The sequence below is a fragment of the Somniosus microcephalus genome, chromosome 3 (genome assembly GCF_052327205.1).
Source record: "Somniosus microcephalus isolate GS21.2 chromosome 3, FLI_Smic_1.0, whole genome shotgun sequence".
NCBI classification, from domain to species: Eukaryota; Metazoa; Chordata; class Chondrichthyes; order Squaliformes; family Somniosidae; genus Somniosus; species Somniosus microcephalus.
The window spans coordinates 157,230,127-157,253,625 of NC_140989.1; the positions used below are offsets into that span (position 1 = coordinate 157,230,127).

The 23,499-nt window shown below is 39.5% G+C and overlaps 1 protein-coding gene across 1 annotated transcript in view; it reads right to left on the reverse strand.

The window, feature by feature from the left end:
• Positions 1-23,499, reverse strand: part of ralgapa2 (Ral GTPase activating protein catalytic subunit alpha 2) — a 400,978-nt gene that overhangs the window by 106,291 nt on the left and 271,188 nt on the right. Inside the window, exon 19 of the mRNA XM_085977825.1 lies at positions 18,116-18,237. Within this exon, the coding sequence (XP_085833951.1) occupies positions 18,116-18,237 (122 nt within the window). The remainder of the gene's footprint in view (positions 1-18,115; positions 18,238-23,499) is intronic.

Consider the following 23,499-nt stretch of genomic DNA (forward strand, 5'->3'; position numbering starts at 1 on the left):
AAAGCCTTCTGAAAGTCCAAATACACCACATCCACTGGTTCTCCCTTATCTATTTTACCAGTTACATCCTCAAAAAATTCCAGATTAGTCAAGCACGATTTACCTTTTGTAAATCCATGTTGACTTTGTCCGATCCTGTCACTGTTTTCCAAGTGCTCTGCTATTACATCTTTTATAATGGACTCTAGCATTTTCCCCACTACTGATGTCAGGCTTACCGGTCTGTAATTCCCCGTTTTCTCTCTGCCACCTTTTTTGAATAGTGTGGTAACATTAGCTACCCTCCAATCCATGGTGGAATCGAATGCTGGAAGATGATCAGCAAAGCATCAACTATTTCTAGGGCCACTTCCTGAAGTACCCTAGGATGTAGATCATCAGGCCCTGGGGATTTATCGGCCTTCAATCCCATCAATTTCCCTAACACCATTTCCCTACAAATACTGATTTCTTTCAGTTCCTCCTCCCTTTCATCAGACCCTATGTTCCCCGACATCTCTGGGAGGTTACTTGTGTCTTCCTTTGTGAAGACAGAACCTAAAAATGTATTTATTAAATAGGTCTCCCATTTCTTTGTTCCCCATTATAAATTCTCCTGATTCTGACTGCAAGGGACCTACGCTTGACTTCACCAATCTTTTTCTCTTCACATATCTATAAAAGCTTTTACAGTCAGTTTTTATGTTCCCTGAAAGCTTACTCTCATATTCTATTTTCCCCTTCTTAACTAATCCCTTTGTCCTCCTTTGTTGAATCCTAAACTGCTCCCAATCCTCAGGTTTACTGCTTTTTCTGGCCAATTTATATGTCCTCTCCTCGGATCTTATGCTAGCCCTAATTTCCCTTGTTAGCCACGGTTGAGTCACCTTCTTTGTTTTATTTTTATGCCAAACTGGGATGAACAAATTCTGTAGTTCATCCATGTGGTATTTGAATGTTTGCCATTGCCTATCCACTGTCAACCCTTTGAGTGACATTCCCCAATCAATCCTACCCAACTCGCGCCTCAGACCATCGTAGTTTCCTTTATTTAAATTTAGGACCCTAGTCTCTGAGTCGACTACTTCATTCTCCATCTTAATGAAGAATTCGATCATATTATGATCGCTCCGACCCAAGGGGCCTCGTACAACAAGATTGCTAATTAATCCTTTCTCGTTACATAATACCCAGTCTAAGATGGCCTGATCTCTGGTTGGTTCCTCGACATATTGGTCCAGGAAACCATCCTGTAAACACGCCAGGAATTCCTCCTCCACAGTATTGTTACTAATTTGGTTAGCCTAATCTATATGTAGATTAAAGTCACCCATGATGATTGCTGTGCCCTTATTGCACGCTTCTCTAATTTCCCTTTTAATGCCATCCCCAACCTCCGCATTACTGTTTGGAGGTCTATACACCACTCCCACTAACGTTTTCTGCCCCTTGGTATTTCTCAGTTCTCCCCATACAGATTCCACATCATCAGAGCTAATATCCTTCCTTACAATTGTGTTAATCCCTTCTTGAATCAGCAATGCTACCCCACCTCCCTTTCCTTTTTGCCTATCTTTCCTGAATATTGAATACCCCTGGATGTTGAGTTCCCAGCCTTGGCCATCCTGGAGCCATGTTTCCGTAATCCCAATCAAATCATATTCGTTGACCTCTATTTGCGCAGCTAATTCATCCACCTTATTACGTATGCTCCTCGCATTAAGACACAAAGCCTGCAGGCTTGTTTTTTTAACGCTCTTAGACCTATTAGAATTATTATTTACTGTGGCCATGTTTGATTTAAACCGTTGATTTCTCTGACTGCCACTTTTGTTTTGCTCCTTCCTATCTTTTGCTTTTATCCTTGTTTCCCTTTCCTCTGTCCCCCTGCTCAGGTTCCCAACCCCCTGCCATTTTAGTTTAAACCCTTCCCCAAAGCACTAGCAAACACTCCCCCTAGGACATCAGTCCCGGCCCTGCCCAGGTGCAAACCTTCCAGTTTGAACTGGTCCCACCTCCCCCAGAACCGGTTCCAATGTCCCAGGAACTTGAATCCCTCCCCCTGGCACCATTCCTCTAACCACGTATTCATCTGAAATATCCTTCTATTTCTACTCTGACTAGCAGTGGCACTGGTAGCAATCCTGAGATTACTACCTTTGAGGTCCTATTTTTTAATTTACCTCCTAACTCCCTATATTCTGCTTTTAGGACCTCATCCCGCTTTTTACCTATATCGTTGGTACCTATATGCACCACGACAACTGGCTGTTCACCCTCCCCTTCCAAGATGTTCTGCAGCCGCTCTGAGACATCCTTGACCCTTGCACCAGGGAGGCTACACACCATCCTGGAGTCTTGTTTGCGGCCGCAGAAACACCTATCTATTCCCCCTACAATAGAATCCCCCATTACTATAGCTCTACCCCTCTTTTTCCTCCCGTCCTGTGCAGCAGAGCCACCCCTGGTGCCAGGGAGTTGGCTGCTGCTGCCTTCCTCTGATAAGCCATCCCCCCCAACAGTACTCAAAGTGGTGTATCTGTTTGAGGGGGGGATGTGCACAGGGGACCTCTGCACTACCTGCCTGTGCCTAGTACTCTGTCTGTCACCCATTCCCTTTTTGCCTGTCCAACCTTTGCCTGTGGTGTGACCAACTGGTTAAACGTGCTATTCACGACGTCCTCAGCCTCGCGAATGGTCCAGTATGAATCCAATCGCAGCTCCAGCGCCGCAATCCGGTCTGCCAGTAGCTGCAGCTGGACACACTTCCTGCACACATAGTTGTCTGGGACAAGGAAGAGTTCCCACATAGCGCAGCAGGAGCATACCATGGCACCGGGCTCTCCTGCCATGACTTACCCTTTAATTAATTGCAATTAAATTAAATCAAATCAATCCCACCAATTACACTACAGTTAAATAGTATATTTAAGGGCCCTGGTTTATAAACAGTCCCCGCTACACCACAGAGACTTTAGAAACTATAAACCACAGAGTTAAAGTTTATAAAGAGAGAAATACTCACCAACCAATCACTTACCTGCTTTCTGGTGACGTCACACTTCGATTACTTTTTACTTCTCTCCCTCTGAGATTGGAGATTGGTAAACCTACCTGAGCCTCTGGGGCCTTTTTATAGTCGCCGCTCTGCGATTCCCGCCGAGATTTCTCCCGCTGACGCACTGAACATGCCTGGTCATAGGCAGCCTATAACTCGAGGGTTTTATTCTCCAACAGACGTTGGCGTATGAAGGGAGACGCAATCCCATTAATAAAGGAATCACGAATTAACTCCTCCTGGTACTGCTCAGCTGTGACAGCTTTAAGATTACAATCCTTGCTGAGCCTGCGAAGTTTCTGAAGGAATTCGTCAAGTGATTCCCCGGGTTGTTGTCAAGTTGTGGCCAGTAGATGCCGAGCAAGAATTTCGTTTGGGGCCTTAACATATAGTCGCCGTAACATTAGGATAGCGGAGTCATAGTCTGCACAGACTTCGATATATATAGTCAAACACATGAGGAGATACTTAATTGGCAAGTATCTCTAATTTATCAGGAACATTCTCAACACACACCCTGAGGAAGTTGAAGGTACGATACCAGTGTTTCCATACCTTAGCAGTTGTAGGTGAATTCGGGTCCAGGTCAAGACAGGCAGGTCTGAGTAGTTTGTCCATGATGGATTGATTACTACGCCGGAGTTCCCTTCTGCAGTTGAAGTCGTAGCTGGCTGTTCCTGAAATCACTCAGAGCGTGGAGTCGATATCAAGTTGATTAAATTGACGTAATAAAACTCACTATGCACTTGGTTCGAGTATAAAGCAAGGCTTTAATCAACTTGTTTCAAAACATGGAGGTCTAGTTGTCCTTCACTAGTTCCTGTCTTACAAAATGTCCCTGGGCAAGCTGGGCCCACGCCAGAGTATTTATACTCCTTGGACGGCGCCACCAGCTGGCTGTCCAGTGTTATTTCATGAGTCATTTCCTCACGATGATGAGATTCATAACAGGAAGGATTTCAAATTGAGTTATATTTAGATGTTGTGATTTTTTAAAAAGTGAATTTTCACAGGTTTATAGAGCTACAGGTTACAGCACTGAGATGGAGGGGAGCTTGAAGTGTTAGTGAGCCATTCATTGAAGAGGTATCTACAATGACTGGGGACATTAAGCAATTCCTTATCTTATGTCAGATGGTCAAGAAATTTTAAAACCTATTGTCGTGAGGATGATTCTATTCAGGTGGGCACAGCATAGGGTGTCTGTTGAGAACATGCTCTTGTGAGAGGGGGTAATCTGTTTCATTGACAGGCTTGCTGGCGAAAGCCTCATTGGGAAGGTGTGAGAAACACCACCTCGCTGCTTCCTGGGGTCAGCATTAACAAAAGGAGATAGAGACACAGAAGTAGTCAGGTTTTGAACAAAGGGCTGCGAGAGCCAGTTGTTGGCTCAGAGCTGAAAGCTAAAATTCAGGAGGCCAGTTTTTGTAGTTAAAAGTTGTCTGGAAAGAAAGGTAATGACAAGGAGAAGTAAGTCAGCACATGAAAAGGGGAGGTTTACATGGTTTATGACTTTTGAGGAGGGAGGTTGTGATTGAGTGAAGTAAGTGGAATTTGCTTTGACTGTTATTCTGTACATAAATTTTCCATCTCTAAATAAAGCAGCTTAATGATTTGCAATTTGCCTTATTTCACTAATGTTTTCAATCACTTTGGAGAGCTGTATGTGAGGGCACATGCAAAAGATGTGATATCCAATACAGATCACAAGCAGCTTCCGATTGTTACACCCTGGACTCTGCTATAGTATAATTAGATACTGAGCAGTACAGGCATACTCCTACACACAAGACGCTCAGACCACTTAGGGAAGTGACCAGCGCCACTGACTGAGAGAATATCTAAGACAGACTCTCAACTTGTAACATCCAGTTATAAGGACCATAGTAGGTGCACACTACGAGCTAATATAAAGCTGCTGCTACAGAGGAGTTAATTTCTTGGTACTTGCAAAGAAATGTTCTTCAATTGAAACCTTGAGGTTATTTTTTAAAATTAATTCTCGGGATATTGGTTGTCGCTGGCAAAGCCGGTATTTATTGTGCATTTCTAGTTGCCCTCGAGAAGGTGTTGGTGGGCTTTCTTCTTGAACCATTGCAGTCCTTGTGGTGAAAGTAATCCAACAATACTGTTAGGTAGGAATTTCCAACATTCTGACCTAGTGACGATGAAGGAATGGCAATAAATGTCTAGGTTGGAATGGTGTATGACTTGGACGGGAAAATGTTCCCATGTGCCTGCTGCCCTTGTCCTTCTATGTAGTGGAGGTCATGAGTTTGGCAGGTGCTGCTGAAGAAGCCTTGGTGACTTGCTGCAGTGCAGCATATGGATAATACATTGCAGACACTGTACATCGGTGGTGGAGGGAGTGGATGTTTAAGTTGGCGGATGAGCTGCCTATCAAGCCGACTGCTTTGTCCTGGATGGTGTTGTGCTTCTTGAGTGGAGTTGCAGCTGCACCCATCCATGCAAGTGGAGAGTATTCCATCACACTCTTTTGTGCTTTGTAGGTGGTGGAGAAGCTTAGTGGAGTCAGGTGGTAAGCCACTTGTCGTAGAGTACCCAACCTCTGACCTGCTCTAGTATCCACAGCATTTATGTGGCTGGTCCAGTTGAGTTTCTGGTCAATGGTGACCTCCAGGATGTTGATAGTGGGGGATTCAGTGATGGTTATGCCATTAAATGTCAAACAAAGGTGGTTAGACTCACTCTTGCTGGAGGTGGTCATTGCCTGGCACTTATGTGGTGTGAATGGTACTCCCCACTTATCAGCATTTAAAGATCATGATGCAGGAAATGTGCCCAAATATACCACCAAACTCTCAGAATATTTTTGAATATTTGCAGAGCCCAAGATGGGTAGCAACACATAAATGTCATCACAAACTAAAATGTTACACTCTAGTTTTTGTTCAGCTGTGTTCACACATGCACCATTGTCAAAACAAGAGGAACAAACAATATCAGCAGTCCAATGATGAATCCAACAATCACTCTGCAAATCCAATTGAAAACAACATAAGTTATGTGTTGTGCTTCCAAAGAAACATCTTTCCAAGCCAGGAGAATATGAATATAGGAAGTAGAACTGATCAAATATTGGAATCCCATTGGGTAGTGGCGTTTAGTAGGAACAACTGGATAAAATGATTTAAAAAATGATGACATCCCTTAACCATGGAAGCATTTTCGTCAGGAGATTTTGGCCAAATTTTAACACTTCCATTTTATCAAATCAGTTATTTTATTTGTCGACATGGATGTGATTTGTTTTCAGAGAAAATAGCTGCCAAAACATTAGAAAGCATGATAAAGTATTATAAATTCAGTAACAAAAAAAAATCACTGCAAAATTCTGCATGTAAGTTACACTTTTCACACAGGTTTTTCCTGTGATATCACAGGTTTTTCCTGTGATCAATCTTTTACTACTCGGTTGCCTGTGTAAAAAATGTTGATTTAACTTTTAAACCAACGTGTTCCATACACCAGTCTTGAAAAGCTAACTTCCCTAATTTATGTTATTTCCACTATTTTTATAACCCTCCTCTGATTTTGTATATTTCCACATCATGAACCATTCTTCAACCCAGAAGCTGGATGAGTGCCCTGTTCTAAGGCCTCTGCCAATTCCACTCTTGCATCAATTGCTAGAAGGTGCAAGACACTGCCCTGAGCCGACTCCCTTGAGGGATTTTCCCTCCCTCCATTCTTCCCACAAGTCTGACCGAGGTGAGCAACTCACCATTTGCCAATGCAGATAGCCATTAGCATTCCACTGTTCTTGGGCACCATATAAATTGTTGCTACAGAACTGCTTAAAATTAATAGCCCCTCACCTAATTGATGATTCTGGAATGGCGCTGGTGCAGAATAAATGCTGCACTTGCCTATACAACAACAGGGTAGACTCCACAGCACTGGCAGCAACCAACAACTGCACAAGTGCCAGCTAAAATGTCGCAATTCTTTACTTTCTGGCTGGGAAAGATTCGGTGATCAGAAAGTTGTACTATTGGCTAGAAGGGTGAACTGAGCAACTGACTGACTGCCAGAAAATTAGTGATTCAGCACCTCAGACGATGCCACTGAAAATCTCCTTAGTTGTGCCCCGTGTCACCCGAAGCTTCAGTGCTCTTTCATTCACCCTGCAATGTTGCTGTTGAAGTCGGTGTTGTAAGGTGGTTGCAGCATTATATTTGAAATGTGTGTCAACTTTAATCACTGTGGTAAAAGGAAAATTACAGGGAGGCCCCAGATGTGCTGCCTTGTGATGTAGTGCATGAGCACTAGCTTCAAGCCTTTCAGAGTCTCACTTCTCGGCCCAGTTGCCAGATATCTTGTTCATGAAAGAAAAACTGACAGTCCCATTCCTCTCAACCCAATTTTGTAATTTCATGCTGGCCAGTTCAGAGAGTAACACAGTGGAAATATATATATATGTAAAATAGTGTTGGGATGAAGAGGACATAATTGCAGCCTAAAGAAAAAAAATCAATCGTAATGGAAAAAATTGTTCAACAATTCCACCAGGGTTATGCAAGTATGCTCTATTTGTTGCATTGGTGCAAGTGAAATTGGACAGAATATTTGAAGTGAAATGCTGAGGCCAACATCTTGTTTTAAACAGAAACAGGACAGCTTTTATATGTCTAACTCAATTTAAAATAACTTTTAAAATTAAAATATACTGGGATAGAAATTTGTTGGCACAGTTTCATATAATTAGGTGAGGTGCCTGCACCCATTTGAAAAAAAGTAATATCGTGCAGCACGAACGCAAGATTTGCTGGGGGGTGAGAAGGGGTAGTGGCAAAAGGAGTGGGGCGATCAGGATACTGCAGAGTCGGGGGTCACTCATGCCCCTCCTGGCTCCAAAGCAACACACCTTTTGCTTGGCTGTTGAAGAATACATACATACATAAGGGGTTTAACACCTGTTTTGGGCATCTGATAGAGATGCCTGATTCAATATTGGGTTGGGACTTTTTCAGGCGTCCTTTGGCCCTCAAAGCATCCATTTTACACCTGTAAAATGGGTGTAATGGGGTCCAATTTCTACCCACTGTTTTTAGATTGGTTTGTCATTGAGAAACTTTCTTCTGATAGTATGCTTTAAAAAAATTCCATATGTGGTACTGAGTATCGAAGGGTCTGTCAGTTAAAGACAGACAGAACTAATTTGATAATTCTTCCTTCTTGTTTTCTTTTATCATCTCTCCGCAAGTACAATTGTGCAGGTGACTACTGTCCTTAAGTACCCCACCTGTAACCATTCTTTATGTGTGAACCTTAACAGTGAATGTTTCAGGACCAAGCATGGGGGTATCACAGCTGAATCTGATCTCGCCTGTGACTACACAAGAATATACATTATCAACAAATCAATGGAAAGTGATCAGGAGCATGAACCCTGGCCGGCTTTTCACTTACCTAACCTTGAAGCACTGAAAGCAGCCATAGTACTGCTACTCCCCTGGTTGAGATTAGCCAAGATGACAGAAATTAGTAACTGAATTTATGATTTACAGTACCTCCTGTATGGCCATCAGGGAAGCAAACAATCTGATTTTAATTAATGAAAATGTATTAAAGAATTTGTGAGTCAAGCAATGAAGATTTAATAGAATACCACAGATTTTCCCTAGATACTGTTTTTGTTAAATTGGATGGTCCACTTTTTTTATACAAGGACAGAAGTATTATACCATGTAAGGCACAATGTTTTATTCTGCTGAAGTAGAGCTTGAGGACCACAAAGTCAAATTGTTGTTAAGTAAACAAAGATCAGGTCAATCAGAGCTCAATTGCTGCTTGATCACAGAACTTTGCAGATTGGAATGTGCTGATAAATTCTGGCTCCATGTCAGGAGCCTCTAGTTTTGCCTCCTCCTCTTTGGTGAGAGAGTTCTTCCAATGAGGTGAGAGTGGATGGAGAGTGGAAAGCCTGTAGAATCTGTGCTTGAAATGGACTGAGAAACAGCTTGTGGCTGAGGAAAGTGATTATCTGTCAGGTGGCAGCTTTTACTGTACATTTGAAGCTGTCAAGTAATCAGCTGGAGCAATGGCAACTGAACTCCCACCTCAGGTTGACAGACGTGGTTCCCGTAGCCATGAAGTTAAAGTTAGTTAAAAAAGCCTGTTAAGGGTCTGTTAAGTACATTGAGTTTAACTGGGACGCCTGCCGCCACCTGTCGGGTCTGTTCAGTGCTGACTGACCCGACATTGGGAAAGGTTTGTTGCAGCGGTTTCCTGAGCTGCTGTCAAAAAAAAAAACCACTTTCCCACTTTGATGACTGTACACAGGAGCGGAATGAACAGAACTGATGCTGAATCAATTTTAGATTTAGGACTATCTGTACATTTTCAACATTTATTCTCGGGATGTGGGTATCGCTGGCAAGGGCAGTGTTTATTGCCCATCGTTAATTGCCCTGAGAAGGTGGTGGTGGGCTGCCATCTTGAACAACACTTTGTTGTGGTTTGATACAACTGAGTGGCTTGTTAGGCCACTTCAGAGGGCAGTTAAGGATCAGCCACATTGGTGTGGGACTGGAGTCAGACACAAGCCTGACCGGGTAAGGACGGCAGGTTTCTTTCCCTAAAGAACATTAGTGAACCACGTGGGTTTTTACAACAATCCAGCAACTTCATGAACTAATGATAATTCAGTTAAGACTCTGTTTGAATAGTTCCTTAAAGCTAGTTACCAGAGATGCCATAGCACTCACAGTTTAAATTAAAATACATACACAGAAAGAAATCAATGAAACAAAACAAAGATGTCAATGTTATTCCTAGTTTTTTTTGTTATTGTCTGATTTCTTTTAATTTTTTTTTTTTATAAAAAGAGGTCGTTATGGTGAGACTCCCTCTTTAATGTACTCAAAGACACTGGGCCTTCCATTCCTTTTAATAACTGCCAAAGCTTCCTGAAACCAGAGCAACATGTCACTCTGCCAACTGTGTGAATAAGCTTGACAATGATTCATAAACCAAATCATCCTTATGTTACAGCAGATTGAAAGCATACCAGCAACAGATTATCAACACATTTTACTGTGCATCAATAGTTCAGTCCTGGAATTAAAGACATTATGTCATCCGGTTGTGAGGATCAAGTGTGATATTGGTAACCATTCACAACAGCCTAAGATGCTGCCATAGTAACAGCATCGGCTCAGCAACTTAAAAAATCTCAGTTGAAATTCATGTCTTGTGAGGCTGTTTTCTGGCAAAATTTGCTTGACAAGAAATTACTTCAGAGGAGTTTTTGAAGTGTATATTTTCATAAGAGATTTTAAGTGAACGTTGCCTTTTTAAAACTTCTTCAAATGGAGATGGCCAATGTTTAGGAGCTGGGGTTGGATAAATGTGTCGGAAGTAAGTGGGCTGCACCGATTCTCCCTCCCCTGCCAAAACAGATGAAATGCTTATAGTTGAAGTTGCAACATTTGGTGGCTTAGACAAAAACTGGCAAAACTTGTCCAGGGAAGACAGGCACAGTATTGACCGAGTCTGGGAGAATAAAAACACTCTTACAAGCAAGCACTACCAGATTTATTCTTCATCAGTTTTGTATAAAAATGCTGGTATCAATAAAGCCATTTAATTGTCGTGTTACAACAGTGAAATAAGAACATAAGAAATAGGAGCAGGAGTAGGCCAATCGGCCCCTCGAGCCTGCTCCGCCATTCAATAAGATCATGGCTGATCTGATCCTAACAGCCAATCCACTATCACAGAACCATCTCCTGAATCTAACAGAATTAGACACACGAAATAGGAGCAGGATCAGGCTACACGGCCCCTGGGCCCGCTCCGCTACCCACAGGGCCATGACCGATCCGAACCTAGACTCATGTCCAAATTCCTGCCCGCTCCCCGTAACCCTTAATTCCCTTTACTTCTAGGAAACTGTCTATTTCTGTTTTAAATTTATGTAATGTAGCTTCTACAGCTTTTTGGGGCAGCATATTCCATGGACCTACCACCCTCTGAGTGAAGTAGTTCCTCCTCATCTCAGTTTTGAAAGACCAGCCCCTTATTCTAAGACTATGCCCCCTAGTTCTAGTTTCACCCATCATCGGGAACATCTTCCCCGCATCCACCCGATCCAACCCCTTCACAATCTTATCTGTTTCAATAAGATCGCCTCTCCTTCTTCTGAACTCCAATGAGTAGAGTCCCAATCTACTCAACCTCTCCTCATATGTCCATCCCCTCATCCCCGGGATTAACCGAGTGAACCTTCTTTGTACTGACTCGAGAGCAAGTATGTCCTTTCTTAAGTATGGACACCAAAACTGTACGCAGTATTCCAGGTGCGGTCTCACCAATACCTTGTACAACTGAAGCAATACCTCCCTATTTTTATATTCTATCCCCCTAGCAATGAAAGCCAACATTCCATTGGCCTTCTTAATCACTTGCTGCACCTGCATACTAACCTTTTGAGTTTCGTGCACCAGGATCCCCAGATCCCTTTGTACTTCAGTACTTTCCAGTTTCTTGCCATTAAGATAATAACTTGCTCTACGATTTTTCCTGCCAAAGTGCATAACCTCACACTTTCCAGTATTGTATTCCATCTGCCAAATCTCTGCCCACTTACTTAGCCTGTCGATGTCCCCTTGCAGGTTTTTTATGTCCTCCTCACTCACTACTTTCCCCCCCATCTTAGTATCATCTGCAAACTTTGATATGTTACACTCGGTCCCCTCCTCCAAATTGTTAATATAGATTGTAAAGAATTGGGGACCCAGCACTGACCCCTGCGGAACACCACTAGTCACTGATTGCCTCTCTGAGAATGAACCATTTATCCCAACTCTCTGTCTTCTGTTAGATAGCCAATCCTCTATCCATGCCAGAATATTACCCCCAATCCCGTGATTTTTTATCTTAAGCAATAATCTTTTGTGTGGCACCTTGTCAAATGCCTTTTGGAAGTCTAAATACACTACGTCCACTGGTTCCCCTTTATCCACCCTATATGTTACTTCCTCAAAGAACTCCAGCAAATTTGTCAAACATGACTTCCCCTTCATAAAACCATGCTGACTTTGTCCTATTAAATTATGATTATCCAAATGTCCTGTTACTGTCTCCTTAATAATGGACTCCAAAATTTTACCTACCACAGATGTTAGGCTAACCGGTCTATAGTTTCCAGCCTTCTGTCTACTGCCCTTTTTAAATAAGGGTGTTACATTAGCAGTTTCTATGGTTTTTCTGAATCTATAACAGTGTAATTTATTTTAGTTTATGAAGGTTGCATAGAGGCTGGACAGTTGTTTCTCTTTCCCTCTCCAGGCAGTAAGGACATGATTGTGTGCAATAATGCTAGCTCCCTTTGGTTCTGCCAGTGTCAGGAAGCTTATCTGCAAAGCCTGCTGCTACTGACGACCAATACAAGCATGCAACTCTTATCTGCTCACAAAGCTACAAATGCACACTGACATTCGAGAACAGTGGAGTACAATGACGCATGGCTGATCTTATTAGTCAACATTTCACTTCAAAATGAATTTCTAAATGGGATGCACTGAATTTAATTTATTTTCTTGATTTTATGGCTTTAATGTTGGGCATTTATTAACAAATATGTGAAGCTGAACAAGAGCAGATAATTACATAATACACTGGACTTAATTTAAGCCTAGGGGCTGAAGCATTAAATGTCTCAAAAAAAGGGCCAGGATATGCATGTTCTTTGCCCGAGAAGTGGAAGATGAAAGCATAATGCCCCTATCATTTTATTGTTGTTGTTATGGTATTAGCATCTACAGTACCGTTTTAAGCTTCACTTTACTAATAATTATACTTTACACATTATAAGATAGCCCTGGAAACCAAGTATTTTGAGAATAACGATGGAGCGAGTGCTGAAGTAAATGTCCCCACAACAAAATAATAAAGTAACGTGAAAAGTATGAAACCAGGTCGAGCAACTGTAAACTGTAATTAAGAGCCTTACAATCAGGTTGAAGACAGAAATCTTGAGGGAAGGAACCAAACCAAACGACTGTGATTTATTCAGTTGTGTATGACTGCCAGCTCTTTTTGAATTTAGCTGACAGTTATTCAAATCCATAAAGTCCCAGCAATTATTTTGGGGGCAATTAACAAGCTGTTCAAATAGCAATAGTTGGTCTGGAACTTTTGTTGAGATCAGGTCAGGCCATGTAATAAGAATATAAAAAAGACCTTAATTATAATAAATAGCTGGGGGAGCCTGGCTTTGCCAGGACTGTTTTGGGCCGGGCGGTTTAAATCGAGTCCCAGGCTTTGGGGCCTGTCTGTCTGTCTGTCCGTGTGTGAATCTGCTGCCGGGCAACATTTCTACCTTTTAATAGCTTCAAAGATGAAAGTGAAAGTACTTATAAAACATTTTTGGTAAATGTTATGTAATTTTTAAAAGAGATACTAACTTTTTCGAAGCTGGATTAGCAGAGTTTGAGCTGGAAGTAGTGAAGCAATGGCTGCCCGATGCCCGAGTTGAAAAGCATTAGTCCCGCCCACAGACGCAGTGATTGGCCAACCATCAGGCGACTGAACTGTAGGATTGGTTAATCGTGCCGGCACAGGATTGGTCGACCTTGGCGTCAGTCAATCAATGCTACTTAGCAGATAATGAGTTTAATTTTGAAGGTTTTTTGCATAACGCGCGAACAATTTTTGTCCGGCCGAAACGTAAATATGCTTAGGACGGTTCTGGAATCGTCAGCTTTCTTTCGACGTAACGCACGTGTAGGTACGCTCTATAACTTTCGAGTTAATTCAAGACAGACAGACGGAATGACAGACAGAAGTATCCTTTTATATATATATATATAAATATAGATAGATAGATATAATTATTACAGTTAATTATAGAATACATAGCTTATCATTGAGATTGCAAGCCACTTATTATTTTCCTTGCTTTGATGATCTAACTTTGTTTAACATCTATTGTAAAAATATACATTATATTACTGCTTTATTTATTTGCTTGTTCATTGTTAGTTTGTCAGTTAAAGCCTAAAATGAGGTCTAAAGCCTAAAATGAGGTCGGGTGCTGTTAAATTCTGCTGCTACTTGGAAGATGCGAGGCGAATCCTGTCGAAGCAGAGGATTCATTAGGTAAAGAAATCTAAAGGAAGTTTTCGATTTGTGATCCTGTGTATGCTATTAAAACTTGCTTACATATCAGAGACCATAATGAGCCAAGACTGACCTAGGAGAGCAGTCTAAAATGCATAATCAAAAATATCTAAAGAGAGTTGAAAAGACCCCAAACCATAACAATGACTTCTGGCATCATACTCAAAGACTGGAGAAATCTCACCACTAGATTAAGTGAGAAATTCCAATGCCATACAAAGTTGCAACCTCAAATACTCAAAGTTTCAAAGTATATTTGTAAAACTTCAGGAACTGAAATAGATAATATCATTGAAACACAGAACAGAAGGAGACAACATAAAACATCACATCTGTCTCGGTGCCAAATCTTCAACTGGAGCTATTCACTCTAATCCATTTCCTGGTCCTTTCCCCATATTATTTTAGATTCTTCCTTTTCAAATACATAGCCAATGATCTCCACGTCTCAACAGCCACTTGTGGTAAAGTATATTCTAATAATAATCCTGTGTGAATTGTTTTTCTAACTTCCCCTTTGCTCTTTTATTGATAATCGTAAGTCTATGGCTCCATGTTAATGATTCGCTAACCAGTGGAAACAATCTTTCACTGTTTTATCCTTTCATAACTTTGAAAAGCTCCGCTACAATTTACCTGAACTTTCTCTATTCCAGTGTGAAAAATCCCATTTTCAAGCCTTTCTAACTATAACCCCATTCCTAGTATCATTCTAGTGATTCTTGTCAATATCCGTTCCTTGTCTCAGATACTGTTCCTATATTGTGGTGCCTAAACTGCATGTAATACTCCATCTGTGATCTAACCAATATCCTGTACAAATTCAATATCACTTTCTTGTGTTCTCAATGCCCTGAATCTCATTTGCCTTTATTATGGTCTTTCCTATATAGATCTATGTATCAGCACCACTCTATCTCTCTGCTTCTCTACTCTTAAAAATCTTAGCATTTGGGGTGTACGTCCATTCACTGTACTTCCTCCCCAAAATGTACTACTTCACCTTTCTCTCTATTGAATGGCCTCTGCCCCCTGTGCCAACCTGTCTATGCCCCCTCACATTTTCATCACAATGAGCCATGCATCTTAATTTGGTTTCAATAAACTTCTCTTGTTCCTATGTCCAAGTCAGTTATTAAAAGTCCCTTGGGCACATCACTACCCACATCCTGCCAATCCAAGAAACCTGCATTAGATTTCTCTACCTTAGTCATCTTTATCCATGCTGTTACATTCTCTTTAATATCACTTGCCTTAATTTTTGTAACAAATCTCTAAATGGCACCTTAGTGAATATGTGTACCATTTCCATCCCACATCTAAATATCTCGCATGACTGTTCTGCTGTTTGATCGGCCAATTTCTCGAACCAATTCATCTCCTTTCATTGCACTGAAATTAGCTAATTTTCAGTCCAACACCTTTACCTTTGACTTGTCTTTCTCCTTTTTTCTATTTTCAATTTGAAGCAGATTAGGTTATGGTCACCATTTCCCAAATGTTCCCCGACTTGTCCTGCTTCTTTACACAGAACCACTTCTTGCACTGCATCCTTTCTTGTTGGACATGCAACATACTATTTAAGGAAACTGTCCTGGATACATTCTAGAAATCTCCTCCTTATTTGACAAACAATATTTAACTATCTAAGGATAAGACCAAGCTCCACTTTATTACAAGTCATTTAACTATGGCAAACGTCCCTAAATTGCTTACAAACCTTATCCTCGACTTCTTTAACATTTTTGGTTTTCTATAGTGTACTTCCAATAAAGTAATAGATCCCATGTTATTCTTTAACTCAGCGCAGACACACTGCGACTGGGCCACATCAATAAAAAAAAGTCCTTTTTATGATGTGGAAAGACTGCTTCAACTATGGATGAGAAAAGCAATAAAAAATAAACATGTCCACATTGAGAAAACACTGAACACCCATTTTTAGATGCATACAATTAAGTCAACATTTAAATTTCACAGAAGCAGAAATCACACAGAAACCCCACATTGCAGATAGAGGCCATTCGGCCCATCGAGCCTGCACCAACACATATCCCACCCGATCCCCGTAACCCCTACACCAACACATATCCCGCTCTATCCCCGTAACCCCACGTATTTAATCCCCCTAACACTAAGGGTCAATTTATCATAGCCAATCAACCTAACCCGCACATCTTTGGACTTATTTGGACTAATTTGGATTTATTTGAAATTAAGGTATAATGACTAAGTGGCCATTATTCAAATAAGATTTAAAATATTTAAATCAACTTTAGTCTAAATACAAACATACTCCATGAACTAAAATTGGAAGCAGTGCTAACATTGAACAACAAAGGAAGCAAATTCTGAAAGGAAGCTGGGTCAATAGATGGCAAATATAGTTCAATGTAGAAAAATGTAAATGGCCACGCATGAATTTGGTGGGTACCATAGAAAAACTGTTGAAACCATATGTATTGCTGCAACGAAAAAGTATTAGGCTATATTAGCAGAATAAAATACAAATCAAAAGAAGTACTGCATGAGACGGTGGTTGGACCCTCTTATTAGTAGCGTGCTGTAATGGTTGTCACGATGATGGATATTATTGCCTTTGAGAGGATGCAGCAAAAGGATGATACTAGGAGTCAGGAAATTATTGGAAAAGACCTGTTTTTCGTATAAAACAGATTTCAAGGATGAAGTTGATTCAGGCAAATTGTTTACAGTAATGAAGCTTTCAAAAGCTAAAGGAAATAATTTAAAAGATGGCAAACAGTGGATTAAAGCAGTATTATTTCATGTAAACAGTAAGCATATGGCATAAGTTACCAGGAAATACCATGGAAGTAAATCGTATAAATGATTTCAAGAGACAAGACATATGTTTCTGGACAAAGAGGGGATTGAGGGACATGGTGGAAAATTAGTCAAATCAACTAAAAGGGTCAGACTTGTTGGGTCAAATGGCCCTTTCCTGTTCTTAAAATGTCTCTAATCCTAACCGAAATAAGAATGCAATAAAGTCAACAAGCTAATCCAAGGAGGATAGATTTTTTTCTCTACAACACAGATGACTTAAGACTCCATTCTGCAATATCTATAATAAAGTTTACAAAGCCATATCATGAATTAAAACAAGGCCAATGTTGCAATCAATGGACAAATACTTTCATTGACCTACCTGAACACTTCAATATGAACAAAACCCTTTGAAATACTTCTGTAATGTTATCTTACTTCACTGACAAGCCTCTTACCACATCCACTTAAAGACTTCGCTATAATTGTTTGTGAAAAGAATGCATTTTGTGTTTATAACATAAGATACCATAATCTGTACAAAATTTAATTTGAAGGCACAGACTCTGGAGAAGGCTGAAGTCTTTCTGAAGGTGCATTTACATTTTTGCATGATAATTTCAGCAAAAAAAAGGTTAATGCAACCTAATAACCATTTGTGACTATTTTTGGTTGATCTTACCTCTTTATAACGGATTTATGTAATTTATTTGGATTCTGGAGTATTACTACTCAACCTTTACAAACAGCTGCAGCATCAATATAGAGCACCAACAACTTCTGTGCTGCAGGATTCTTTTCCCTCAATTGAGCACTAATTCGGGTAAGATCCTGCATAGCACATTCAATGCAAAGCAAGTAATCTGCATCTTTCACTCAGTGTGAAGACATTATTCTGAGCAAGTTCATTAACCTAGCTGGATTGGAAGGTTAACCAGCTAACTGAGAGAAAAGGCTTGAAAATGGATGAAGGAACAGCTTTGATACAAAAAATTTAAATGAGCACCTTTATTCCTTTTGATATTCATTAGTTTATTATAAGGAAGAAAGATGGTCTTGAATTTGTAAGCATTTATCTGCAGAAAATGGGTGTACATCTGTCACTGAAGTGCTCCACAAAATAAAAGAATAATGTCGACTTACCCATGTTACTGAGCGAGTAGCTTGGGGAGGGAGAGAAGATTTGAGCTGCAAAATCTTCAAATGTCATGATCTCTTTGTGTTGCTGAACTATTGCTTCGACATACTGAGCTCTTTCTTCATAACTGTATGACTGGTTAAAGAAGTCTCCACAAACATATGTAGGTAAATATATCAAAAGTCCAATGCAACTTAAAAATGCCTATTCCAACACCTGCATTTTTAACTGTCAAAAAGTGGATTATGTTTATTAAACAAAATTTGATAGTTTTTGAAGTCATTAATATTTCATAATTTTCTTTAAATTGCAGATGTACCATGAAATGAAGCTTTCCAATAACTTGTATTCTAAAAATTTTCCATAGTAAACTCTGTGTAAACAATATGTACAGTCATCATCATTTATAGTTATTGGCAGCTTCTCCTCCATTAGAATGTGTTTTCATATACTTAAATGGAAATAAATAATTCATTCTGTTGAAGGAACAAATTCCATAATAATGACAGATGGCTGAATAAAATTTACAATTTTTAGATTGCAATTTATTTGCCATTGCACACTTCCTCAGAATTTAACATGTTTAAAAACATTCACCACAAAGAACAGGGAAATGGAACACCCAAGTTAAGTCAGAACTCAAAGCTTTATTATTGTTATTTTTCTATTATACGTGATCACTGTGTAAGCAGTGCTGCCTCAGGTGCAGAAATCTTCTGTATGGCCCAGCCATTCATATTCACAATTTGAACAGAACTCTCCCTGCAACGTGTTGTAAAACTTTGGATCAATCAAAACCATTTAAGATTAATTTAACATAAACACGTTGGAAGACGTCACTGTACTGCTGCACAGTATTCAATTTCAGCTGTGTCACAGTTAATAATCAGCACATGCCAGACCTGCCACAAAATATTATTTAAGACTGGGAGCTACAGCAGCAAAATAAAACCCCATACAAGAAATAGACTCTGTCAAAAATCTGATTACATTATCTGCAATAAAACACCACTAAATTGCTTTCCTATGACCAGAATAAAACTTGGAACTGAACCAGTAATCAAAAACCAGTCACCAATAACTTAAAAGCGTGACAGGGTTCAACAACCTTCCAGCTGCCCTAATAGGACCCCTGCTTGTAGCTGCTTTTCATGATACACTGTAGAGAGCTTTTATTTTCTTCTTTGTGTAAAGTTTTCCCCTCTACAGAAGCAGTAGGAAATACAGTTATAAATCACATACAAAACCTTGGCCCCATGTAAAGCTTGATGTTATCTTTAATTCCCCTCAGAAAGTCAATGTACCACCAATTTGGCAGCGCGCAAACCAAAATAGGAATACATAAGAGCACAGCATAAAAACTTTAAAAATGGGGAAATTGGGCTCAACCGTTACTTTTGAAAGTTTTACTGCAGCATGTGTGTAAAAAAAATACAAGATCAATTGCTCTGTAAATACATTAAAGTTTTTTTGGGGTTGGGTTGGTTGGGCTTATAAAATTTAGGATATATGTTTTCCAGAACATTACTGCTATATGATAGAAGGTTATGAAAAATATGTAAACATGACTGACTAAAAAAAGGAAATTCAGCTCTCAAATTATTTAAATAGTTGTGCAAGGTTGATCAACATATAATGCAGTTTATAGCATTCTTTAAATTTAAAATTCTTTTGTGTGCTCACTATTTAATGCTAAAATTGAAATATGGACCCGAGTTTATTTATTGCTGGCCTTTCTCTATACAGACTCAAATTCGGATGACCCTAGTTAATGAATAGCCCGCTTAATTTGGTAAGAGCAGAGGCACACATTCTCTATCAATTCTTTAGGGACCAACTGATGCCATTCACAAGTCATTAGAAGTCTTCTTTTCCTGAAATACATACAGGCTGTTGCTAGGCCTCTCCACTCCATATTGCCACAGCAAGCCACTGGCCTCGTCAACAGCAGGCTGTTGGGCTGGTGTGTCCGTCTGGCGAACAGGCGCTTTGACACTAAGCTGGCACGTGCTGGCGCAGCAGGAGCAGGCCTGGGCGTGACAAATTGTTGAAAGAGCTGAGCTAAAGTTAAGGCCGGGAGCCACCTGAGCCTCAGGCCCTCTATGGGCCTGTCATCAGTTGCCAATTCATTGCTTGGCCAATAGTCTGTAGTCAGCTTCTGGGCTCAGTTTAAACAAGGCAGAAACAATATAAAGCCCTTTCAGGCGATGGCTAATAACACCCTGCTGTTTAATGAAAGGCCCTGCATAACTAACACATAAGCATACAATGCAGCACACAACTGCTAACAAAACAGAGACATTCACTAAATAATGTATGCAAAGACAGTAAGACTAGGGACTCCAAATTAACGTAGACCCAAATGATCCAGTACAATGGCCAGTTCACTTATGAAGGCAAGCAGGCAGTCAGTAATGTGGACCGTGACAACATGCATCAAGTTTGGAAGGAAGAAGCAGGAACAATGATGGCACACTGCATGTATTAGGATTTTACCCAATGTATGCTTTAACCCTTAAAGTGCTCACTACACCATTTGTTATGTATGAACTTGAGTTTCTGTTTATTCACAAGGGTAATACTTTAGTTCACAACAGTAGCAAAATACAAGCTAAGTTTAACATTTAGATTTGCAACACATCTTATGTTTATCTGAGAGGCTGATGAAATAGGTTCAAACCATGAGGTGCAATTTAAAAAACAAACAAAAATATGTTGTATCTAAATAATGGTTAGATGGTTCAGCACTGAGATTTTGTTGTTTCCATTTGTTAATAATAGTTAGATGTTGTGACACCTCTGAATTTTATACAAAACTGTGCAAACAAAGGGACTTGATATTTATCAATCTTCTCTTTTTAAATTCAGTAGATACTTGCATCAGAAGGCTTCTGTGGTTCAGTTTACTGGTTCTCCAGTATTGATTATCAGCATTAAATACAATTAACTTTATAAAAGAGACAGATTATCACAAGCATAAAGAGAAGGAATAATTAACCAGTTAACGTCCAAAATCATATACAATGACCACAATTCAAGTTACTGTAGACAGTTAGACTTTAAATGTGAAGAATATTAAAGATATTTGATATGAGTTAACTATCTCTTTATGATACCTAAGTGAATTACACAGAAACAATAATTATCAAATATTAGATGAAAAATTCCTTTACAATTCAATTAATTCCTTATGTTGCAGCTCATAGGCCAACACAGAATGGAAAAGGCACATCAAGTCCTCATTGCCATAGCAACTGATGTCACTAAGAGTGAGTCACTTTGAGAGTAAGTGCATTAGCAAAGACCATAAACACACAGCCATGCAAAAACGCCACTTAATAAGAAATGCATCAAAAATATTACCTCAGCAAAGAGAAAAAAACAGTAAAATTAAGGAGGGCACTAGGAACAGAATTTCTCTCCAGTCTCATTAAAAATTGAGCTCTCTCAAAATTGATGCTACACAATAAGATAAATCAGGAAAGCGCAAAAGGTAAATAAAGCCATATGGTCCCTCCATTAACATAAATGCAGATAATTTCTACATGGCTGCTATTGAAATTGCTTGACTAAATATTGACTGAAGTAAGAAACAGACATGATTTCCATAGATAGATACATCTACGCAGCAAAATTGTTTGCTTCAAACTGAATAGTCTGCAACATAACTAACTAGATAAAACAATGAAATACATTTAACTGAAACAATGCATCTTGAAATACAGTCTATTTTTTAAGTGCGGATTTGCTTAGTTATGTGCCATAGAAAGCTAAACCTATGTAATATTCTCAATATATTGAAGGTTGTCTCTCCAAAAAAAATACATTAAGTAACTGTAAATGGAAACCTAACACTGTAACATTGTCCTTATTTATTCTACTTCCAATAATTCTGAATTATGCACATCATATGGCTAACAAAAAAATTGCCCTTCGTACAAACCAGAAGGTCCCAGATTCAATTCCTGAGCTGTACTAAGTTGTCACAGCTGAGGTGGCAGTAGGGTTGCTATAATTGGGCTAGGAAGGAAAAAAATTATTCAGGACTCGTGATTGCTATAAACCGTCAAAGGACTCCTGCTTCTTGCTCTGCTTGAGATGTTATATTGCAATGCATTAGGAGACAATACACCGATACTGAAAATGGTAAAGGCCAGAAAATACCAAATTCACCTGGTCGAAAACCAAGACTTTATTTAGTGAGTAAAGAAGTCATTCTTACAAAGGATAAGTGACCTATTATGGACTTTCGGTTTATGAATGCTCAGCTGAATTATACTTTTTGCATTTGTTGTGTTTCCTATCACATGATTAAAAATAAATGTAGTAGTTTCTTTACTCTGTAAAAGCTCTGATCTGTGTTTAATATGTGTCAATTCAAAGGATGTTTGGCAACATCGTGCAAGACTCCATTCAATGTGGCAGCCAATTACTGCAAATAGGGTAACTGTTAATCCTTGGGGAATGCACCTTTGCTAAGGGAAATTATAGATAAAATACATCTTCTTGATCATAAGGGACAAGGTCTGCTTATAGGACCCACTGTTAAACCATCGAGAAAGAAAATGGTTCTATAAAAAGAATAAATCCAAAACTGTAATAAGCACTCAAGTAATGTACTGGAGGGCACCTAGCACCTGCAAGCCTACACCTTAGCCAAGGTTGAGGCCTTCAGGAGACGAGAATTGGAAAAAAAGGGGAAACATGACAGCAAAAAAAAACTGCCCCTTTATCATTTCCCAAATGTCTAAGACTAAGAATATAACTTTTCTCAAAGCATCAAATAATTGTAGCAGTTTGAATGATAATATTTGTACTCAAAAATATGAGTTTTTAAATATACCAATATAGATTATAAACTATAACCAAAATCCAAGAATCTTGAGATAAAAATAATAAAGAAAACCAATTGTAATTTATGGTTGATTGGCCCATTTCTTTAATACTTAACAGCATAATGTAATATTGGAGAGTTGCAGAATGTAATTCAAGCAAATTTGACATGAAAACATTTATATCTATTTATACTCAAAAGGTTTAATTGGGAAGAACCATGGAATAGTAGGGTTTATGCATGTGATTAGTTAAGATTTCTAAAGAGATCATGTACGACCAGTTAAGTCCTGGTTTCTAAATAATGAATGGCACATGTTTCGCAGAGATGCCCCTCATAGGGAGTAAGTTAACCTGTGCTGCCAGTGTGTATCCATGAATAGATGGCCACAGAGCGATGTGGCAATGATCAGTCTTCTTGATCAGGGAATTCCAAATGGAGAATAAAATGGTAAAACAGAACATCCTTAAAAGCAACTCTCATTTTGTGTGATAGCTGCTTGGACAGGTGAATCAATATGCAGGTCAGTGTAACCTTTCAATACTGAATTGCCCA